The 19697-nt window shown below is 34.1% G+C and overlaps 1 protein-coding gene across 4 annotated transcripts in view; it reads left to right on the top strand.

The window, feature by feature from the left end:
- Positions 1-18831, top strand: part of LOC142489586 (short stature homeobox protein) — a 27137-nt gene extending 8306 nt beyond the window's left edge. The window contains exons 3-5 of one of the 4 annotated variants that reach the window (XM_075590618.1): positions 199-256; positions 585-676; positions 16457-18831. In XM_075590618.1, the coding sequence (XP_075446733.1) occupies positions 199-256; positions 585-676; positions 16457-16702 (396 nt within the window). In that variant the 3' untranslated portion in view covers positions 16703-18831. Of the gene's footprint in view, positions 1-198; positions 266-584; positions 677-16456 lie in introns of all 4 variants that reach the window. The other 3 variants (XM_075590617.1, XM_075590619.1, XM_075590616.1) reach the window with 3 other exon arrangements.
- Positions 18832-19697: the final 866 nt, after the last annotated feature.

The raw sequence follows: 19697 nt of genomic DNA on the forward strand, positions 1-19697 counted from the left end.
TAAAAATGCAGACAGTGTACTATTTTAGCAGAGATTGTGTCTACAATAGGAAACCTCTGTTTATTGTGATGATAGATGCAGATTGATTATTCAATTATGCTTAATTTTCTATTTGCAAAGACATTCTCCAGCCATGTTGACAATACTATTGCTAATATGAAGGTTTCCAACCCACCATAATTTTTTTTGTTTTTTCAGGTTTGGTTCCAGAACAGAAGAGCAAAATGTAGAAAGCAAGAAAACCAAATGCATAAAGGTGGGTATGGTGAGTACCTCCAAAGCCCCTCTGATAAACTAAGGTAGTGTTGGGATTTTAAATAATAAAGTCTGTATGGGGTACATGATGGGAAGACACAGAGGGTCATTTATTAAAGTTTCCTGGCTGCAAAACTAGGGCAAAAATACAGCATAAAATATACTAGGGGAAAACATATCCTTGGAAACAAATGGGATTGTACTGATTGATACATTTGGTGCAGTATTCTAGTCCTGGGTTTGCAGCTAGGAGACTTTGATTAATGACTCATGTAGTGCAATCCAACACAAGTATGACCTTTTGTAACACATTGTTTTCCCTTTTGCAGGTGTGATTCTGGGAACTGCTAGTCACTTAGAAACCTGCAGAGTTGCTCCATACGTGAACATGGGAGCACTGAGGATGCCTTTCCAACAGGTAGTTTGTTTTTTTTTCCACGTCTCATTTTGAAGATCATAGATCAAAAAATTACAAATTGGAAAGGTTATGAAGGAAATAATACTTACAATATTTCTCTGGGTAGCATGCAAGATCACTTGCTCAAACTATTTAATCATTGTCATACTGTTAGTGCACCATGTGTTGATATGTTTATTTTTGTTGGAGGAGCATGGCAGTATATATTAAGAGGGGGGGGGGGGGGGGGAGAGAGAGAGAGAGAGAGAGAGAGAGAGAGAGAGAGAGAGAGAGAGAGAGAGAGAGAGAGAGAGAGAGAGAGAGAGAGAGAGAGAGAGAGAGAGAGAGAGAGAGAGAGAGAGAGAGAGAGAGAGAGAGAGAGAGAGAGAGAGAGAGAGAGAGAGAGAGAGAGAGAGAGAGAGAGAGAGAGAGAGAGAGAGAGAGAGAGAGAGAGATATGGTATACATTAATATATAATAGTGTTTTTTTTTTTAAATACATGGTGATGTATAAATAGCACCATAATAGTAAGAAGACATTTAAAATGCACTGTGTATGTGACCTTGTGTATTGATTATGGTAGAACTGGCTGGATTCTTGAGAGACCAATTGTATAAGTGACAGATTAAATGCATTTTAGCATGGCCTAATGCTCCCAACCTTACATTTTAATCAAATTGTTAATGTTGGTTCAAGATGTGATTTCCAAAGCAGGACATATTTGTTTATGAATGTATTTACCTATTTTTTAATTATTATTAGGTATAGTATAAGTATTATTATTTTACACATGTTGCGTGTGTCAGTTGTCAGTGTAATACCTATTTCTTTAAATAAGATAGAAATGACTAGGACTGCCATTCATTTTTACAATACAACCAGACTTACTAAGAATCTGTTGGGGACCTGAAATCATCTTGACATAACTAATTTATGTAAGGACACCACATAAAGATAGCATGGAGCAAGCAACACACTACAAGTATACATGTGGTTACTGGACAGTTGTCCAAAGCAAATGTTTTTAATAAAATACATTTTTCTTTGGCCATGTCAGCTGGATTTCATGGGAAAAAAATGCAGACAAAAATGGACATCCCATAAAAAATATACACATGCCACACATAATCTTACAAGGGGTTGTATGCATCATGTTATTTCTGTGTTAGTGCTGGCAAATGGTTTTCTAATGGCCTGCATACATTAGCGATAGAGGTGGGCTATGCATAGAGGAATAAGGAACTCAGTTTATGCAAAATTCAAACTACTGGTGTACTTGGTTTTGTATGTATATATATCAATGACATTTATATCTAGTGGTTTCTTTAAAAATGATGTTACTTTAGCAATGTAAATCTAATGTAGTAATAATAATAATGTTACATATTTTGTCATTTTAGTATTTACAGAACAGTATGTCATTTACTAAAGCCCTATTATTTCTCAGAGGAATTATTTGCAGATTGCCTGGTTATGTCATGTGAGGCTAGTCAGTTAGTTTGCATCCTTTTTGGCCAATATATCATACCTTGCAAAGTTCAAAGGGCAAACACATGAAAAAATGTGGGCTCTACAATTATGCACCAATTGAGTTGGTGACTAATTATGAGTGCTAATCCAGGCAACATGACCACATGTGGCTGCATGCAGGATACCAATTGTATGAGTTTGACAGTATAATAAACTAGCGGGGTCATTAGAACCTCAAACAAATTAACCATTTCTTGGCTTCATAGCATAAAACATTTGATAGAAATTCTAAATCAAAGTCCACATGTAGAATTAAACATGGTCCAAAAAGAGGCTGAGAATAATATGACAATATATATATATATATATATATATATATATATATATATATATATTTAATAAACAGACCATTGATGTTTAAAAAAAATGCAGAAATAAATGGGAATACATTAAAATTTGGGCCAAAAGTCACAAAAATTTGCCTTTAAAAAAAAAAAGTCTTATTGATCTAAAACGTGTTTTGAAATAACAACAATAGTTTTCAATAACTTTTTGTTTCTTTTTACATATATGGCACTATATATGTAAAAAAATAAATAAATAAAGTTCTTGAAAACTATTGATATTTTTTCCTTTGATAAGTTTCTTACACTGTTGTGCGCCAGTAAGGCCCTAGTTTTAATGCAACCTCAAAATAATCAACATTTAATGTTTGTGCAACATCATTTACGAAACAAAGACAACATGTTTCTTTTAATTTGGTCTGCTTTCGCATTTGTCAATGAAATGTCTTACATATGATGCAGATATTTAGTCCAGTTTAGCATTAACAGAGTTTTTTGATGCTAAGGAAAAGGGAAAAAAAAAAAAAAAAAGTGTCCAATATTGAATTACATACATCCCATTTTAATAGGTGTGTCTGGTAATCCAAAAAACCTTCTAACTCAAACCTCCCAAATCACATGCTGGGGCACATGGAGAAATGAAGTGAAAAATGGCTCATATATTTACACTAAGAGGAGCAGGATGAAAATACAATTTGCAGTTTTATGGCAAAAGAGTAGTGGTGTCCCTCAAAAAATGGGGACATGAACAATGTAAATCAGTAGCGCAGCAATGACCGAGAAGACAAAGTTAAAGTAAGGCAAGTTTTTTGGCATTTTAGAAACAGTACTGTAGAAGTTAAGTTTGGAATCCACCACCATGAAAGAACTGTTATGAAAAGAAAGGAAACATTGATTTTTTTTTTCAGTTCACCATTAGCAAAATAAATCAAGCATTCCCAAAATGAGGGTAAAGAAATAGGAGGGGGGAAAAAGGATATTTTCAAGTAGTACATTAATAAATTATTTTCCACGAGGCCCACTCCTACTATTAACTGCTTATAACTACAGGGTTTTTTTTTTTTTTAAATAAACTGAGCGAATGTATGAGTTTGCAAACAAACAAAATGGCAAATGTTTGCAAATATTTTTTCATTTTTTTCTCCCCTTAATGTGAAAAAAATCTCAAATAAAAAACAATTATGTTTCAGCAAAACCAAATCGCTTACATTTTGTAGAACCAAAACACCAGTGAAAGGGCCCAACCTGGTTGGTGTTGCTATTTTTCATTCAAAGATCTACTTACCAGTGGCAAAGTTCTCAGCTGCATTATTTGTGATAAAGGAATGCACCAGATTTATCATGGAAAACACTTCCATTGTGATTTTCCTCATTCCTCCTTTGACGAATCGCCAATTCTTTTCAGTGGATATTGTGGGTAAAATCATGTCCCCTTACGTTTTGAGGGCCTATATACTACAATAATATTTTAATTTTTATTGTGCTTCAAAACGTCAATGCTAAAAAATAGTACAAACCTTCATAACATGTGCATCTTATGCATGGACAAATATATGAGGTGCAGCATCCGTTGTTTGAAGTTATTTTTGATGCATTGTGTCCTGTTGTATACCTTATTAATACATTATGTTTTGCTAACCTATGCAGTGGGTCAAATACAGTATTAGTTGACAACGTATATACATACATAGCAACGTAACTGTGCGCTAACAATACAAACAGACTTTTAAAGGTCTACAGCAGGTTGAACTTGGCGGTGGCTCCTTTATTTTGTGCGCACAGAAACATTCTTTTTTAGTATATATTATTTACATCTGTACGCTTAGCGCAGTCCATGTCTGTGCTGCAAAATATTAAACATTTTTTATTGAAACAGATGGCACAGATTGAGGAATGTAAGGTTGGTACAGCATATAGGGACGCACACAAGCCAAATTTGAAATGAGATTTCCACACACCAATTTTACTCAAGAAAATACATTTTCGGCCCGTAGTACTTAAGTCCTTTAGAATGCAATGTGTATTTTGATTCAGTTTCAATTGACAATACAATGTAAACATGATGGCCTATTACTTACTAATATACAGAGCTTGAAATATAGGTTTGATATACATGCACCATGTGCATTGATATACACTATTTAATAACAAATGTGCAGAACAGATGCAAATATCAAACTCCTCTTTAATAAAATAAAATGCACAAACATATTTTTTTTTTGAAAAAGTTTATCCTACATCCATTTTATAACAAAAGCTTCAACAATTTTGGTATTTAATAAAAAGACATGCAAAATGAACAAAATACAGATTATTTACTTCAATAGTTTTTGCATTTTTTTTTTTAATACAGTAGTCTTAATACATTGGTTGCCAAGGCTGACTAGAATATTTTCATTTTTGAAAACTAAAAATGTTATATTAGCAAAATATTTGACCACTTTAAAAAAACAATATTTTACTAATAGAAAAGATCTAACACCCCCTGAATTGAATTAACTTTCCTAAAAAAGACCATAAAATATATCAACTTTTAAAATATTTATATAGCATATTTAATGTAAATACAAGTTAATTAATATTCTGCGTATTAATACATTTTATTTCATGGATTTGTTATTGTCAATATGTATCAATATATAATAGTAGGCAGGCAAAACGCTATTTTTAAGGATCCTAAAACAATGATATCTATTTTATCATTATGTTAGAGCTTTTCAGGCATAGGCAATTGATCAAAAAGTGGCATTAGAACATGTATGCCTAATTAAAACTTTGCATAGGGGATAATTATTGAAAGATATAAGATGTCAGTGTGTGTGACAACATCTTTTCTTGAGTTAATTTCTAAATACTGTACATATAGGTCTAATATTCATAATGAGGAGTCTCATGTGACAATTAAAATGTATACATATTTGTATATTTATGACATAAACGTAGAGTAAACATTATCAATTTAGCTTATCAAATGGATGTTGTCATGATTATATTGCTTGCTTGCTTATAAATTACATAGGCATATTTTTTTTTACCAGTGTACAGACAATTTTGCAACAATTTTCACAACCTGTTAATAGCTTTTTCACAAAAAACAATACCATTACTAAAAACTGAAAAATTATAACACAATCCTTAAGATATATTGAGGATCTATGCAATCCAGGCCGAGTGGAGCAATCCTTCCATGGGCCAAATCCAAAAATGCTTCACATGTGTGTGTATATACAGATGTAGCGAGACTTAACGTGTACGGTGCCGCTGCCGCTCGCAGTCACTCAACCACGATGGTTGCGGCACCAAAGGATTAACACTGCAGTGGGTCCCATTGAGAAACATGGACCCCCCGCATAGCAATTGCAGCAGACTGTCACAGATGGCGGCAGGCACCATGGACTTTGGCTTGTTCGTCCGCGGTGCTGGGAACCGTAAGTCTTGCTACATCTATATATATATATATATATATATATATATATATATATATATATATATATATATATATATATATATATATATATATACTGTATATATAGTGGATCAGACAGCACTAGAACAAATGCACAACAAGTCTCAATGAATAGTAATCAGGGCAGGGAAGTCAATAGGGATCCCTCAGCATCGTATATCAGTGATATAATAACATAAAATGAGAGGGTCTCCAGCACATGAAAAAGAGGAAACAAACAATGGTAGTTTAGGAAAATCTATATAAATATTACTGCAACAAGCAACCAACCACTACTACACCACTCCTCAATACACTCTGGGTGTAGTAATGCCTGGTTGCTGGTTGCATATTATTGCTTTCTCATTTTACCATTCCCCTTAATTTTTGTACTATTCACCACCCTCATGCTATATACGTGTATCAATTAAAGTATTATTTATATAGATTTCCTCAACTACAATTGTTGGTTTCGTCTTTTGCATGTGCTGGAGACCCTCTAATTTTATGAAAATATACAGTATATATTATAATATATTTATATATATTATTGATGTTATCGGTAAATATATATATATATATATATATATATATATATATATATATATATATATATATATATATATATATATATCAATAATCCAATATGTGGAAAAAACACAAGTAGTGTGAGCTGAGGTAGAGCCTCACAGGCGACATTTAAGCTCTAGGTACTGCTGCTCACACTACTTGTGTTTTCTGGTGCACGTAATTTTACCAGCCTGAGACTTTTTTCTGCTACCATTCTACGATTCAGTGTGCTTTAGTGCTGTATTGTTTCTTTTACTGGACTTTTGTGACCTTGTTTGCCGCATATTGAATTATTGATGTTATCAATATTTTGATCTAATTTTCTATGAACCCCACTTTTCGGTTGCTATACTACCCCGTTGGGTTGTTGCTGGTGATTCCAGCTTCTGATAATTCAATTAGAGTGCCCCCCTTTGGGCTAGTTATAATATTGCAGTCAATACCAGGCTGCTTTCTCTCCTAGCCTGTGCACTTGTTCTTTTTGTCAGGAAGATTTTATCATTATAGGGTTTAAGGGAAGTACTTTTGATTGCAGAGATCACGGAGAATGGGCCAGAAGAAGGGGCTTTCCACCCCAAAACATTGCACCCTTTATTCCCCTATCATCCCCTATTTCCCTTGTCTTCCCCTCCTCCCTCCCTTTCCCTTAGCCCCTGTTCTCCCTTACCTCATGTTGTATTGCATATAGTATACTGTTGTGCTAAATTCACTGTAATTATATATTGGACAGTTTTGCGGTTCAGCATAACCCCATATTCAGTGTACAGTATTTTAACGCCTTTTGTTTATATCTGTATATTTCACAAAAAATATTTTTTGACCTATCACGAAAATTTCCTCATTTCGCTCAGATAAAGTTCTGGAACTCCCCCTTTCTTTGAGTATAGGAATATGTTATATAATTTAATAATAACTGTATAAAATGTGGGTGTACAATAATGTACAGTATATCCATACATAGCTCAACAATATTAATATTGCATTTTTATTCATGTAGAATTAAAATAAATGAAGGATGTCCTTCCTTTTTTAAATTGTATATATATATATATATATATATATATATATATATATATATATATATATATGTATATATGTACATACACACACACACACATCTATGCTTTACTGTGGAAGGTTTTTGTTTTTTTTGCAAATGAGCACCTTAACCCTGGCTGTGACCATGCAGCAAGCTTAAGCCTATAGGGAACCATGTTAAAAATGTTTTTTGAGGCAAAAAGTGACACTGTGTGCTCATTTGCATGTCATTTCCCAGAATCCCTTGCTGCAGTGGAAGTGCTGTATGCTGGGTGATAATGGGGAAAGGCGGGGTTGCAGACCTGCCTAAGACATGCAGATGAGCATACAGTTGTATTTGCATATTTGCTTTCCTGTGGAGGGTTTTTGTCACTTTTTTTACTCACCATAACTTAACTCAGAGTATATATATATATATATATATATATATATATATATATATATATATATATATATATATATATATATATATATATTAACTGTTTTAATTTATATTGTTGAGGTATGTATACATTATTATAACCAATACTTTATACCAATGGTGTGCAGACTGGGCGGCGGCGCAAAGATTTCTGGTGGAAGTAGGGCATGGTGCTTACAGAAGCCCTGCACTCTTCCCCATAACATTTAAATAAAATGCCGGGGGAGCGCGCAAGGCCTCTGTATGTCTCTTACCTTCTCTCTGGTGGCTTCTGGCAACACATTGCCACCACAACACAGAGTCAAATGACACTGTGGGGTCAAATAGCAACACATTTAAAAAGTTTGTGCACCCCTGCTTTATACAGTCATTATTACATTATGTAATAAGTAAAGAGAAGGAATGACTCAGTGAGTAAAGACACTGATTATCACTGAGTTTGAAGCAGGGGAACCTGGTTTGATTCCCGGTGTCGGCTCCTTGTGACCCTGGGCAAGTCAACCTATCTCCCCGTGCCTCAGGCACCAAAAACATAGATTGTAAGCTCCATGGACCTGCATCTGCAAAATGACTCTGTAAAGCGTTACATAAAACTGGCAGTGCTATACAAGAACATGCTAATAATAAATAATAATATAATAATATGTACCATATAATTAAGTGTATACTGTAATAAGTGTAAAAATGGTACATTTCCCAATATTATCACAAGATTAGCATTAGCTTTTGGTAACAAACATGAAAGTCCTGTGAATAATGCTACCTTAATAAGGCGCATTAAAGTTTGCAGTGTAATGGAAAACGATTCTAAGTGCTGCGACCATCCCCATTCCTACAGCTAGTGTAAAAATTGAGGTTTTTCTAATGGACCTTAAGTATGCATATGATTAGCTTTCAGGATCCCAGTTACAGTAAATGAAGAAAGAATAAAGTCTGGTACCTAATTAAATAAGGTAACTTTATTTGACGTTATTTTGCGTACTAACCCTACAGTAAGTTCTTACTTCAGAACTGAAGCAAAAAACAGCACCATATTTTCCAAAGAAAGCAACTGGATATTTTAAAATAATAATTGCAGTGCTAAAACTCAAAAACTTATGGTACATAATTCTAATAATAAATGGAGCTATATTTCAAGCATAAAATGTGTTCTATTACAGTAGTTATGTAGAGCATACAGTGCATTTCCTCACTATATCAAGACACTTTTCATCAAATGCAGTTCTACTATCATTGGCACAAGTAAGAGTTATGGAAAAATTATAGAGCAGGGGTGTTAACTCCAGTCCTCAAGACTCCCCAACAAGTCAGGTTTTCAGGATATGCCAGCTTCAGCACAGGTGGCTCAAGTAGTTCCTGCTTCAGCACAGGTGGCTCAGTCAGTGGCTCTGTCTTTGAAGCAGGGATATCCTGAAAACCTGATCTTTTGGGGGTCTTGAGGGCTGGAGATGAGAACCTCTGCTATTGAGCAAAAGAAGAAGTTGGTATAGGAGTTTCTTCCCACATGTAAGATAGTGATAATCATTTACTGTATATAGGTCTACGTTTCAATTTAAACCCTGTTAAACTTGCCTTCCTTAGTTACCTGCAAGTAATGTATGGCACAGGATTTATTTTTTAACATTTGATACATACAGTACACTTGGGGATGGGATATTTATTGTCAAACTACATAATACTACAATTTGTAAACAACCTGGTTGATATATAGCCCCTGAAATGTTTTTGGAACATAGCCAAAGAAAGTAGATCACTTTACATTGTGTTCTCAGCGTTATAAAAATGTGACATGTTTGTGAAAACAAAAACACACTAGATGCATCATATTTTCTTTTCCACATTAACTTTGTTAATGAAAAGTGACAGGTTTTGTAATTCTAAGACTGCATGGATCTAAAAATATACTATATTTGATTGACTTGTGTGTAATTATTCTCTGTTGAATCTCTACCAATATTCCCATATTTTAGGTCATGTGAGATCAACAGCAGCCCTTCATTAATGTAGTTTGTACATTCATTTTCCATTTTCTTCAGATATCTACTTATGCTGACTGTTAGACTATTTATCAATGTCTTCCAACTGCAATATTAAGGGAAAATGAGGGGGGGGGGGGGGGGGAGAGAAAGTAATTGTTTTTAATGACATTTTTTTCTTAGATAAATCCGGTGCTGCTTTATGTACTAGTTTTGCAAACTGCAGACTTTGATATATAGATAGCATGGTGACCAACATTAATCATGATATTCTGTGTATTAACATCCAAGCTGTAAAAATTGATTTTCAACAGTCCATTAAAATAGCTTCGAATTCTTCAGCCAGTTTTTCATTACAAAGAAAGTGTTCACTAATTTTTCACACTTTGGCGTCTCAGTTATTAAAAGAGGAAGGATTATAGTAGTAATACTAGGTGAATTGAGATGGTACTTTGAATGTTTTATTTGTCAAAATATTGCCACTATTTAAGCAATTCCCATAAATACAGCTTGTCCTTTGCTGATGTATTAATCAAATACTGTCGTAAAAACTGGAGGAGTTTTTGTCAATGTCACCCAGCTAGAAAACTGGGAAAAAGCTGTGGGATATTGCTAAAGGAAAAAAATAATAATTCTTGCTTAAAGCGAATGGGATTTTGTTCTTTGATAAAGCAGTGCCAGTATTAATTCATCCGTTTTGCTTCACATTTGCAGCTTTTGAGTTTTTATTACAATTTTATATTGAAAGATCATTTACCACCTTGTTGAATATTTAGTGCTTGAACAGAAATAAATATTACAGAGTGGAGTTAGTAGACATTTAGCATCAAATGGGATTTTTTGTTTATTTTTTGGCAAGTTACATAGCTGGCATCCCAAGACATTCTAATGTACTGTAAGATGCGTTAAATGTTCCAACATAAATATAAACCAGTTGTGCATAATGAAAAGTTATGAAGTTAGAAATTTTAGAAAGCAATAAAAGAGGCAAACAGAATGAGAAAAAATTTAGACTGGATGCAATAACCACTGAATATATATATATATATATATATATATATATATATATATATATATATATATATATATATATATATATAAAATAGTCAGTGGTTATTGCATCCGGTCTAAATATATATATATATATATTAGTAAAAATATATATTAGAAAAAAGAAAAGAGAAGCGCGTGCCCCATAATATAAATCTGTATAACATTTATTGCCAGAATTAAAACGATCTGAGGTAGCACACTCACAAGGGGAGCTAGAACATGTGCATTTAGAGAAATAATTTCTATGATGGTTTAGTACTCATCTGCAGGGAGTCCACACCCAGTAATCAGACCTCCAGGATATTAGTAGGAGAATAGAGTCCAGCAAACAACTGACGTCCGTATTCCAATACTTGACACAGCTACCATGTAGCAGTATGAAGACAGCAGTCATGGACTATACAACTGTTCCTTGGCTTGCAGGCACTCACGAGCATGGTGACGTCAGACGTCTGTACCATCCGGGACCCTACACGTGACTTCCTCCCCTGACAAAGTAAATGGGGATACTTATCAAACTCTATAATGGTGCCAGTGGTTAATGCAGAGGTTCTCAACAAGAGTGCTCAAACTCCTCAAAGAGGTCAGGATTGAAAAATATCCCAGCTTCAGCACAGGTGGCTCAATCAGTGGCTATGTCTTCGACTCCACCTGTGCTGAAGCAGGGAGCCACTGATTGAGCCACCTGTGCTGAGGCAGGGCTATCCTGAAAACATGACCTGTTTGGGGTCTTGTGGACTGGAGTTGAGAATCCCTGGGTTAACGAATAAGGTACATAGCATAATTTCGAATGTGCACCATTGTATACTGTGGGGACTATGTATAAACAATTTGAAAAAAAAATATTGAAAAAGTGCATTGCGTAAAAAACAAACAATTTCTCACTTAAAATCATTAGTGGCGTATGTTGATGTATCATTATTCATGTTCTTAAATGTGGTGTACATGTTCTTATTCATTATATAGTGTAAATTCATTAAGAATTGTTTGCATCTACTTGCATCCGTCTTTTAAGCCAAGAAAAACTTGAACGACAGTTTTGACACATTTCTTGCTCACTGAAATGGCCAGTTTTTTATACAAACCATTGTATGTGCACCACCAATAACATACAAACTCCACCTCTAACTCCACCCTCAAGCATAGTTTGCCGCACCAAGTCACATTAATTTGTTACTCCCAAAGCATCACCACAAACTTGCATTTAGCAATTCTTTATGCTTAAGCCCGATTGTGTTCTGAACCCGATGGCGGGGATGTATCAAGAAGAATATGGTGCAAATTGCACTATTTTTTATCATATCTCAATGTATCAAGGTCCTTGCCCCAGGTTTTGAGTCATATGCTTCAGCTTGCGATTTAGGAACTGTCAATACCTGGAATTATGAAGGAGTTATATGACGTGCGTGGAACCTTTTTCTTTGTCATTTTTTTATTTGGCATTTGCGTAAAAATTCAAGGTGGCGCAAACTTTTCTGGTTTACAATTTGCAAGACATGTAGAAAACACCTTCTTACATTTGACGCTAATGCACGCAGGAAATGGAGCAATGTTTCACGCTCCCTGGTCAGGCCCATAACTACATTTCAGACACTCTATTTTTTAGTGGATGTCCAGAAATAAAACATTTTGGGACTATGACCCTTCCTCAATGTGACATAATGCTTTTGTATGAGCTGTTTAATGTGTTTGCTTCTAAAAAATTTTTTTTTAAAGTAGTATATTTATTTATTTTACATAGCAACCTTATCCAGGGTTCTGTAGGCACAGGGAGATAAAGTGACTTGCCCAAGGTCACAAGGAGCTGACACTGGGGGTTGAACCAGGCTCCCCTACTTCAAACTTACTGTCATTGTTTACAGAGTCAGTGTTTTTTACTCACTGAGAAACTCTTTCCCTCTATTTCAATTGAAAGTAGTATGAAGTAATACTTAGTGAAGATATATGTGCACTCAAGTGAGAGGTAAACAAGGCAAATACCCACCATCATTTTTATTGAATTGCCAATAAAATATTGATTTTTCTACAAAAATGAATATATAAATACAAATATGAATATTGGTACACTTTTACCCTTTGAGATGTATTTAAGGGGGTTGTGGAGGGGGAGGCGGGGCTGTGTGTGTGTTTTAATAAGACAGACAATGTTGTGAGTCTGCAATCAGTCTAATGTTGCCTGATTGTAGCATCACAGCTGTACCGCTATTCATATTTGTATTTGTGTATTGGTGTTTGTTCAAGAATCGATATTTTATTGATTATCCAATAAAGTTATGTTTTAATGAAAAAACATCTATATATTTTTTGCTTTCTCTACCTCTCACTAGAGTGCACAAATACTTTAAGAAGGTGTTTTTCTTCATACTGCTTTCAATTGATTTTGTTACCTACCATTGTGCACCTCCCCGCTCCTGTGGGGATATTAGTGAGTAAAACAATAAGATATAAGGGGAATCGAACCTTGAGCAGCTTAATTTCTACTCCTTTTATAATTATTCTGTTGCTAAATTAAACATATTGTTTAGCTAATAGGGGTATGCATATCTACTGTATGACTTTTTGCTTAGTGATTAGGAGAAGGAATTAATTATCCTGCAACATAGCATCCTGACTTATTTTTTCTTGTTTTGGCTATGCAATGCTTTCTTATTTTTTTTTATGATCACAAAATATTAAATGGCAGTACCCATTTTTTTTAACAAAACTATAATATACCATTTGAAAACCTTGCTGAAAAGAAATAGGCTTATTATTTATATATAAATCAATTTTTTAACATGGTTTGTTAATAGTCAAAACACTACAGTAGCACAAATATTAATGTCAGATATTCTTCAGTAAATTATTATAATGAATGTAAATTAAATATGTGCAGGTTGCTGCATCTCAAAAAATCAGCAGAGAAAGTATGAATAGTTCGTGTTATACGTGAGTTTTCAAGACCACATTGTAATTGCATCTGAAGAAAGTATTTATGCGGTCCCAACAGTTTAAGTATAATGACATCTATTTATGATCTTCATGATGGTCAAATACAGTATATATAATATCACTGTCTAGTAAGTTATAAACGTTATCCAGAACTAACATCATTATTTCATCTCCTTTCTCAAATAGAATTAAATTATAAACAGTAACCATAAACACATTTAAGATACATTTGACCTACTGTTAGAGTTTCAGTTGTGACCCATAGCAAACATGTTTTTTTTTTATTTCTGCTGAAGAACAAAATATAGGTCATGAGAGGACACTGTAGGAAATGCTGACATGTACCAAGAAAAGTAACAGATACATTTATAGATCTATTCCCTGTGTATACCCTCTACCTGGTTACTGAAGACCTAACCATATTGTAGCACTAGTCATTATGTACTGGATTAGAGATGTGTGAATGTTTTTTTTTTTTTAAATGTGCTTCGTAACATTTTATTTCAAGTTTCTCTTACATTTTGCAGTTTCACCAAATTTTTGTGAGTGACAGTACTCAAAATGTTTATCAATGTACCCAGTTTTTGAAATATTTAAGCAGAATTGTGACCTGCAAAAGAAAGTGCAGTTAGAAGAATGTCCTTTTATACATAGCCTAAATATCTATCTATATATCTATCTATACAAATCTTCTAACTGGCTATTCATTACTTTAATATTACTCTATTTGATTCTAAAGTGCTACTGTACATGAGCCTGATAAAACTGCAATCCCACTTAGCAATCTATATGGAAATTTAGAAAGATAATGTCAAGTGGTCATAAAGCCCTTTCTCTAGATTGCAATAATTGTTACGCAATTTAGTATATGCTTATTAGCTTTGAAGATTTAGGCCTGATAGCTAGACTGAAAAAAGCCTAAACTGAGTGGTATATCCTATTCAATACTTCGGGGAAATCACTTATTGCACAACTTGGATGTGGTCCTTTGTGTTGTATCCATTGCGAAATCCCGCTTATTCTGTAGTCTGGAAAAAGTACAGGGTCTATTGTAGCTGATTAGTGAGTATCTTTGTATACAACTGGTAAATTACTGGAAGTAGGCTGATTGGTCTGTAGTTCTTGAGGTCTTCTTTGTCTCTTTTTTTATGGATGAGAATAACTATTGGATTGCTTCACTTTTCTGGAATTGCCCTGTTCTTCAAAAAATAGGTCATGAGTTTGGCCAGGATTTGTTTGACTTCTTCCCCTATCTTTTAAGATTGCAGTTGTTATTTCATATTACCTTAGAGCTTTCCCATTCTTGATGGATTTGATTGTGGTATAGTATAGTAAATCTTTGGTGGTTTCTTCTTGTTCTTCATATATCTGATTATGCCCTATGTTACTTGTATAATTTAATGTGTAAGTCCTCAACTCTCCTTATGATAAGTGCAAAGTCTTTTATGGTTGATTCATTGTCTTGTTTGAGTACAATGACTTGCTTTTGCCCTGTCATAAGTTGCTGCTTCGACTTCTTTAAAGTTTTATCTTCTTAATCATATCGTACAGCTCTGTATAATATAGTATTGTTATAGCATCTTGGGATTGTTTCATTTCGTATTTAATATATTCTTGAATATTACATTTACAGTAGCTACTGCTTGTATACCCTAAAAAAGGAATAACCAAGCAGAAATGCAATATTTTATGGGAATCCTTTACAGTAATCTATTTTAAGAGTCTCTTTAAAAAAAAGTATATTATTTTAATATTAATAATATTTCTAAGAAAATTATTTTAATAATAACAATATTTCGATGAACATGAAATACACTGAAGGATTTCACTTGGATGTGTATGATCTGAAAGCAAATGGAAAATAAAAGTAATTTCTACAAAAAATAATGTACTTATTAAGTGGAACTGCACTTTCAATCCACATTAAGGCCACTTATTATGACTGCTATACCTGTTTCTAGATTGCTCTAGCAATTTTTTAAGGCAAAGAACTGTGACAATTGGATGTTTGACTTCATGAGCCTTAACTCAGAAACGGAAAAAAGGGATCTTGTAGAAACATCTCTATGAGTAAATGTGTATGCAAATTTTTACTAATATACGTATTTCAGATGTGTCACCTTTGCAATCACTACCAGTGTCATAATGCAAAACCTGTGACCAAGGTCAAACTGAGTAGGACAAAAAGATGAAACCACTGTCTTAGAGAGGATGCACTGTTTTAGTACTTTTGGGTCTTAGGCCGTGCTGTGAAATTTGTTTCATGCACCTGGCCAGTGCATTAGGGAGCCCATGCATTAAGATGTGTAGGAACCTAAAATTGACATGCCTACTAGGTGTTCATTTACAGTACATGTTACTACCCAGATTTTTTTACAGCTTAACCGTGTATGATATGTGATAATAGGTTGAATTCAGCAGGTGTAAAGACCAGTGAAAAATATGCAGATACACTAATGGGTAATCAGTCTTTAGGGTATGGGACATAAAGATTTCAGTTAGCAGATGATGGTAAAACAGGAAAAATATGCATAACTTGTTTCTTTTGCCTTTTAGGTCCAAGCTCAGCTACAATTAGAAGGAGTTGCCCATGCACATCCTCATCTTCACCCTCACCTGGCTGCTCATGCTCCCTATCTTATGTTTCCTCCTCCACATTTTGGACTACCAATTGCATCATTGGCAGAAACAGCATCAGCAGCAGCTGTGGTAGCGGCTGCTGCTAAAAGCAACAGCAAAAACTCCAGCATTGCTGACTTACGACTCAAAGCCAGGAAACATGCAGAGGCTTTGGGGCTTTGACACTTTTAGCCATTGGTAACGCAATGAACTGATATGCTAATTCCCATTTCCACCTCCAGTTGACTCTCCAGGCACTAACTGTGTCGGCAAAATGCTTTGCGAGTATATTATAACAATAAAAAGACAATAATGGGCCTATACTTGTTTTTCAAGAAAATCAATAAAGAATGTGGAAGATTCTTGGATCAAAGGCACCAGTTGGGTTAGTTCATTGAAATACTGAAGTTAAGCTTGAAGCTAAACCATAATATCTTCATAAGTTTTTTGCCACACCGATTCTGGACCTGAATGACAGAAGGGAATAATTCAGGAACTGAACCTTATTTCTTTTGGACAAACATCAAAGACTTTCAGAAGATGATGGTAAGGTAGAGAAAAAAAAGTGAGATTTGTTTTTTTTTTGACCCTTGGAAAATAAAAGTCTAACTTCAGCATCACATCATCAGCTGCTTTCAGTTTTGCTATCCTGTGCATGTGTCTAAGCAAACACCTTTTGAAAATCATATAAATATATATCAATATATAGTAAATAACAGATCACTGGGGCTGGTCTCCGTTAAATTAGCATTTCTGTGTTGCCAATAGTATTATTTCACTGCCATGAGAATCTTCCATTGCTGATGCAGAACCGGGCTGACATTAACAATAGAGTTTGCAGATCAAAAAGCAAGAAGCATCCTGCTTAACTTGTAATAACCCCTGTGCAAAAGCAGGCAGCAATAACATGTTTTATGTCTCCATTTGTCACATTTTTAACAGAAAAATATGATACAATACACCATTTAGTGGTGGCTTGAGTATTGGGAATGAAAATATCTATAATTTCCCCCAAGGACAATGAACTATTTAATATCACCATAATAGTGGAACCATATGCTTTGTGCCATTATCTGTAAACAGTCACTATCCCTAAAATGCAGAAGTAGTAGATTTGGAAGCCCTTGCAATATTGACTTATCGGGATGAGGAAGAAGATGGACTTCTGGTGTCAGGAAATAATATTGATACAGCATCAATGTTAGGGAAATGCAATTAAGTGCAGTAAAGTGCAATACTGTAAATACTATAGATTTAAATAATGAAATTAATCCTTCAAATGTTGATAACTAAGTTTGCATTCACCAAGGCCTAGCCTTTTGTGCTTCACTGGTGTGATGCAGTTTATTGCCAAAATTAGTGTATCCCATAGAAATGGATAAAGTCAAATGATGTCTCCTACATTGTATGAAACAAAGATGCCATGATTTTTAGTGCAGTTAATGTGCCATATTATTCAGAATTAAGCTAAGAATCTGGCATGCTGGTCTTTTCTATTTGCCAAGACATTTTTTAGTACAGACTAAATAAATAATTTTGAAATGGAAATGTCCAGTATTAGATACTTGTTAGAAAACAATGCTGAACACAGTAAGCATTATAGAAAAAAAAGAATGAACCCTGTTAAAACAAATACCAAAGTGTTTGTTGTTTTTTTAACTTCATGCTTTTATCTTCTGTTAACTTTTGAATAACATGCTATGATTTGCTTATTGAGAGAGCCAACACCGGTCCTGGTTAGGTGTTTACCTCTAAAGACACAAATACAGTATGTTACCTTCATTATTTTGGCATTTGTGTTCTGTACATCCAAGACAGGCAAACCATTCTGTTTCTTTGTAAAAATGTATGTGGATGTTTTATTTATTATTTTGTTTGAAATTTTATAAATGTGTAATATTTTAATTATGTTGAGTGTAAATTTTACAATGCTTTGCATTTATTTTTATATTTTTGAAACCTGTTGCTTTTGCAAAATATTAGGGGCTGTCAGTCTGATTTTCACATTGTACTTTTTTCTTTTAGTTACACGCATATACATAGTGTGTCTGAGTTAACAGACATTTCAGGGATTGCAGATATGAAAAATAATAACCTGTCCAAAACCAACTGGTCTTAACATTTGTACCCCATTTTCATATTGCAAATATTTTTCATTTTCTTTCCCAAATTGCCACACCAGCATGCTTCAACACAAGGTCACTAAACATGTTATGTTCAGTTTGAGAGTGTCTTTTGTTAAAACACATGGTATGAATGTACATCTCGTACAGCAAGTGAAATGTTAATAAACTTATAAGTATTTGCATTCATCACGAGTTAAAAAATGTTTAACCAAACACGTTCAGATATATTATGTGCAATACCATTTTAAGGCATTATGTGATTTTAACATTCAAAGAACTGTATTTCCCATTTTTTTTAATTACCAAAATTGTGTAATATGAGAAATATACGTTTGGGTTATACAGTACTACTTATTTTTCTTACAATCTCCAAGATACTATATGAGAATTAGAAAATTGTCACAGTAGTTTAATCTAGAAAAGTGTTTTTATCAGGATACTAATTGCCAGGTTACAGAAAACTGTTTTGCTGATAAACCACTTATTAGTTATGAAGATAGTTTATTGGCTGCTTCTGTAATTATTCCCACTTCACTTTTGTATTATGCATCTTATTTAATTTAATGAAGTTAAAGTTAATATCGCTCTGCTGTTAGTTCAAACCCAGCCTTTGCACTTGCTTGCTTATCTTTTTAACTACCAGTGCCAGCAAGGTGATCAGTGTAATTCTAAGTAACCCTGTACCACTGTTATCACAAAAATAGCTGGAGAGTAAAACAACAGTAACTTGACTGTCGCAGACCCTTCTGAAAATGCAAAACATCTGTGTCACATTTAGCCTCTGCTAGCCTGAGAAGCAGAAATTCTAGGTCATTCATTAACCTACCAATCCCCTAGGGGACTGCACTTGGGTCAGGCAAATATATTATTTTATTTCCTGAGCGCAGCAAGTGTATGTAAGTGTAAGCAATAACTTTACAAGCAGATATGAGCTTTAAAATTGATGTGAAAAGGTGTTGTGTACATGAAAGTGATATTAATTATCCTGATCTCCAGAGATCATAATCATATAACAAGGTACATGACAAATTTCAATAGTTAGACAGAGACAC

Source organism: Ascaphus truei, chromosome 3 (genome assembly GCF_040206685.1).
Source record: "Ascaphus truei isolate aAscTru1 chromosome 3, aAscTru1.hap1, whole genome shotgun sequence".
In the NCBI taxonomy this organism is placed as follows: Eukaryota; Metazoa; Chordata; class Amphibia; order Anura; family Ascaphidae; genus Ascaphus; species Ascaphus truei.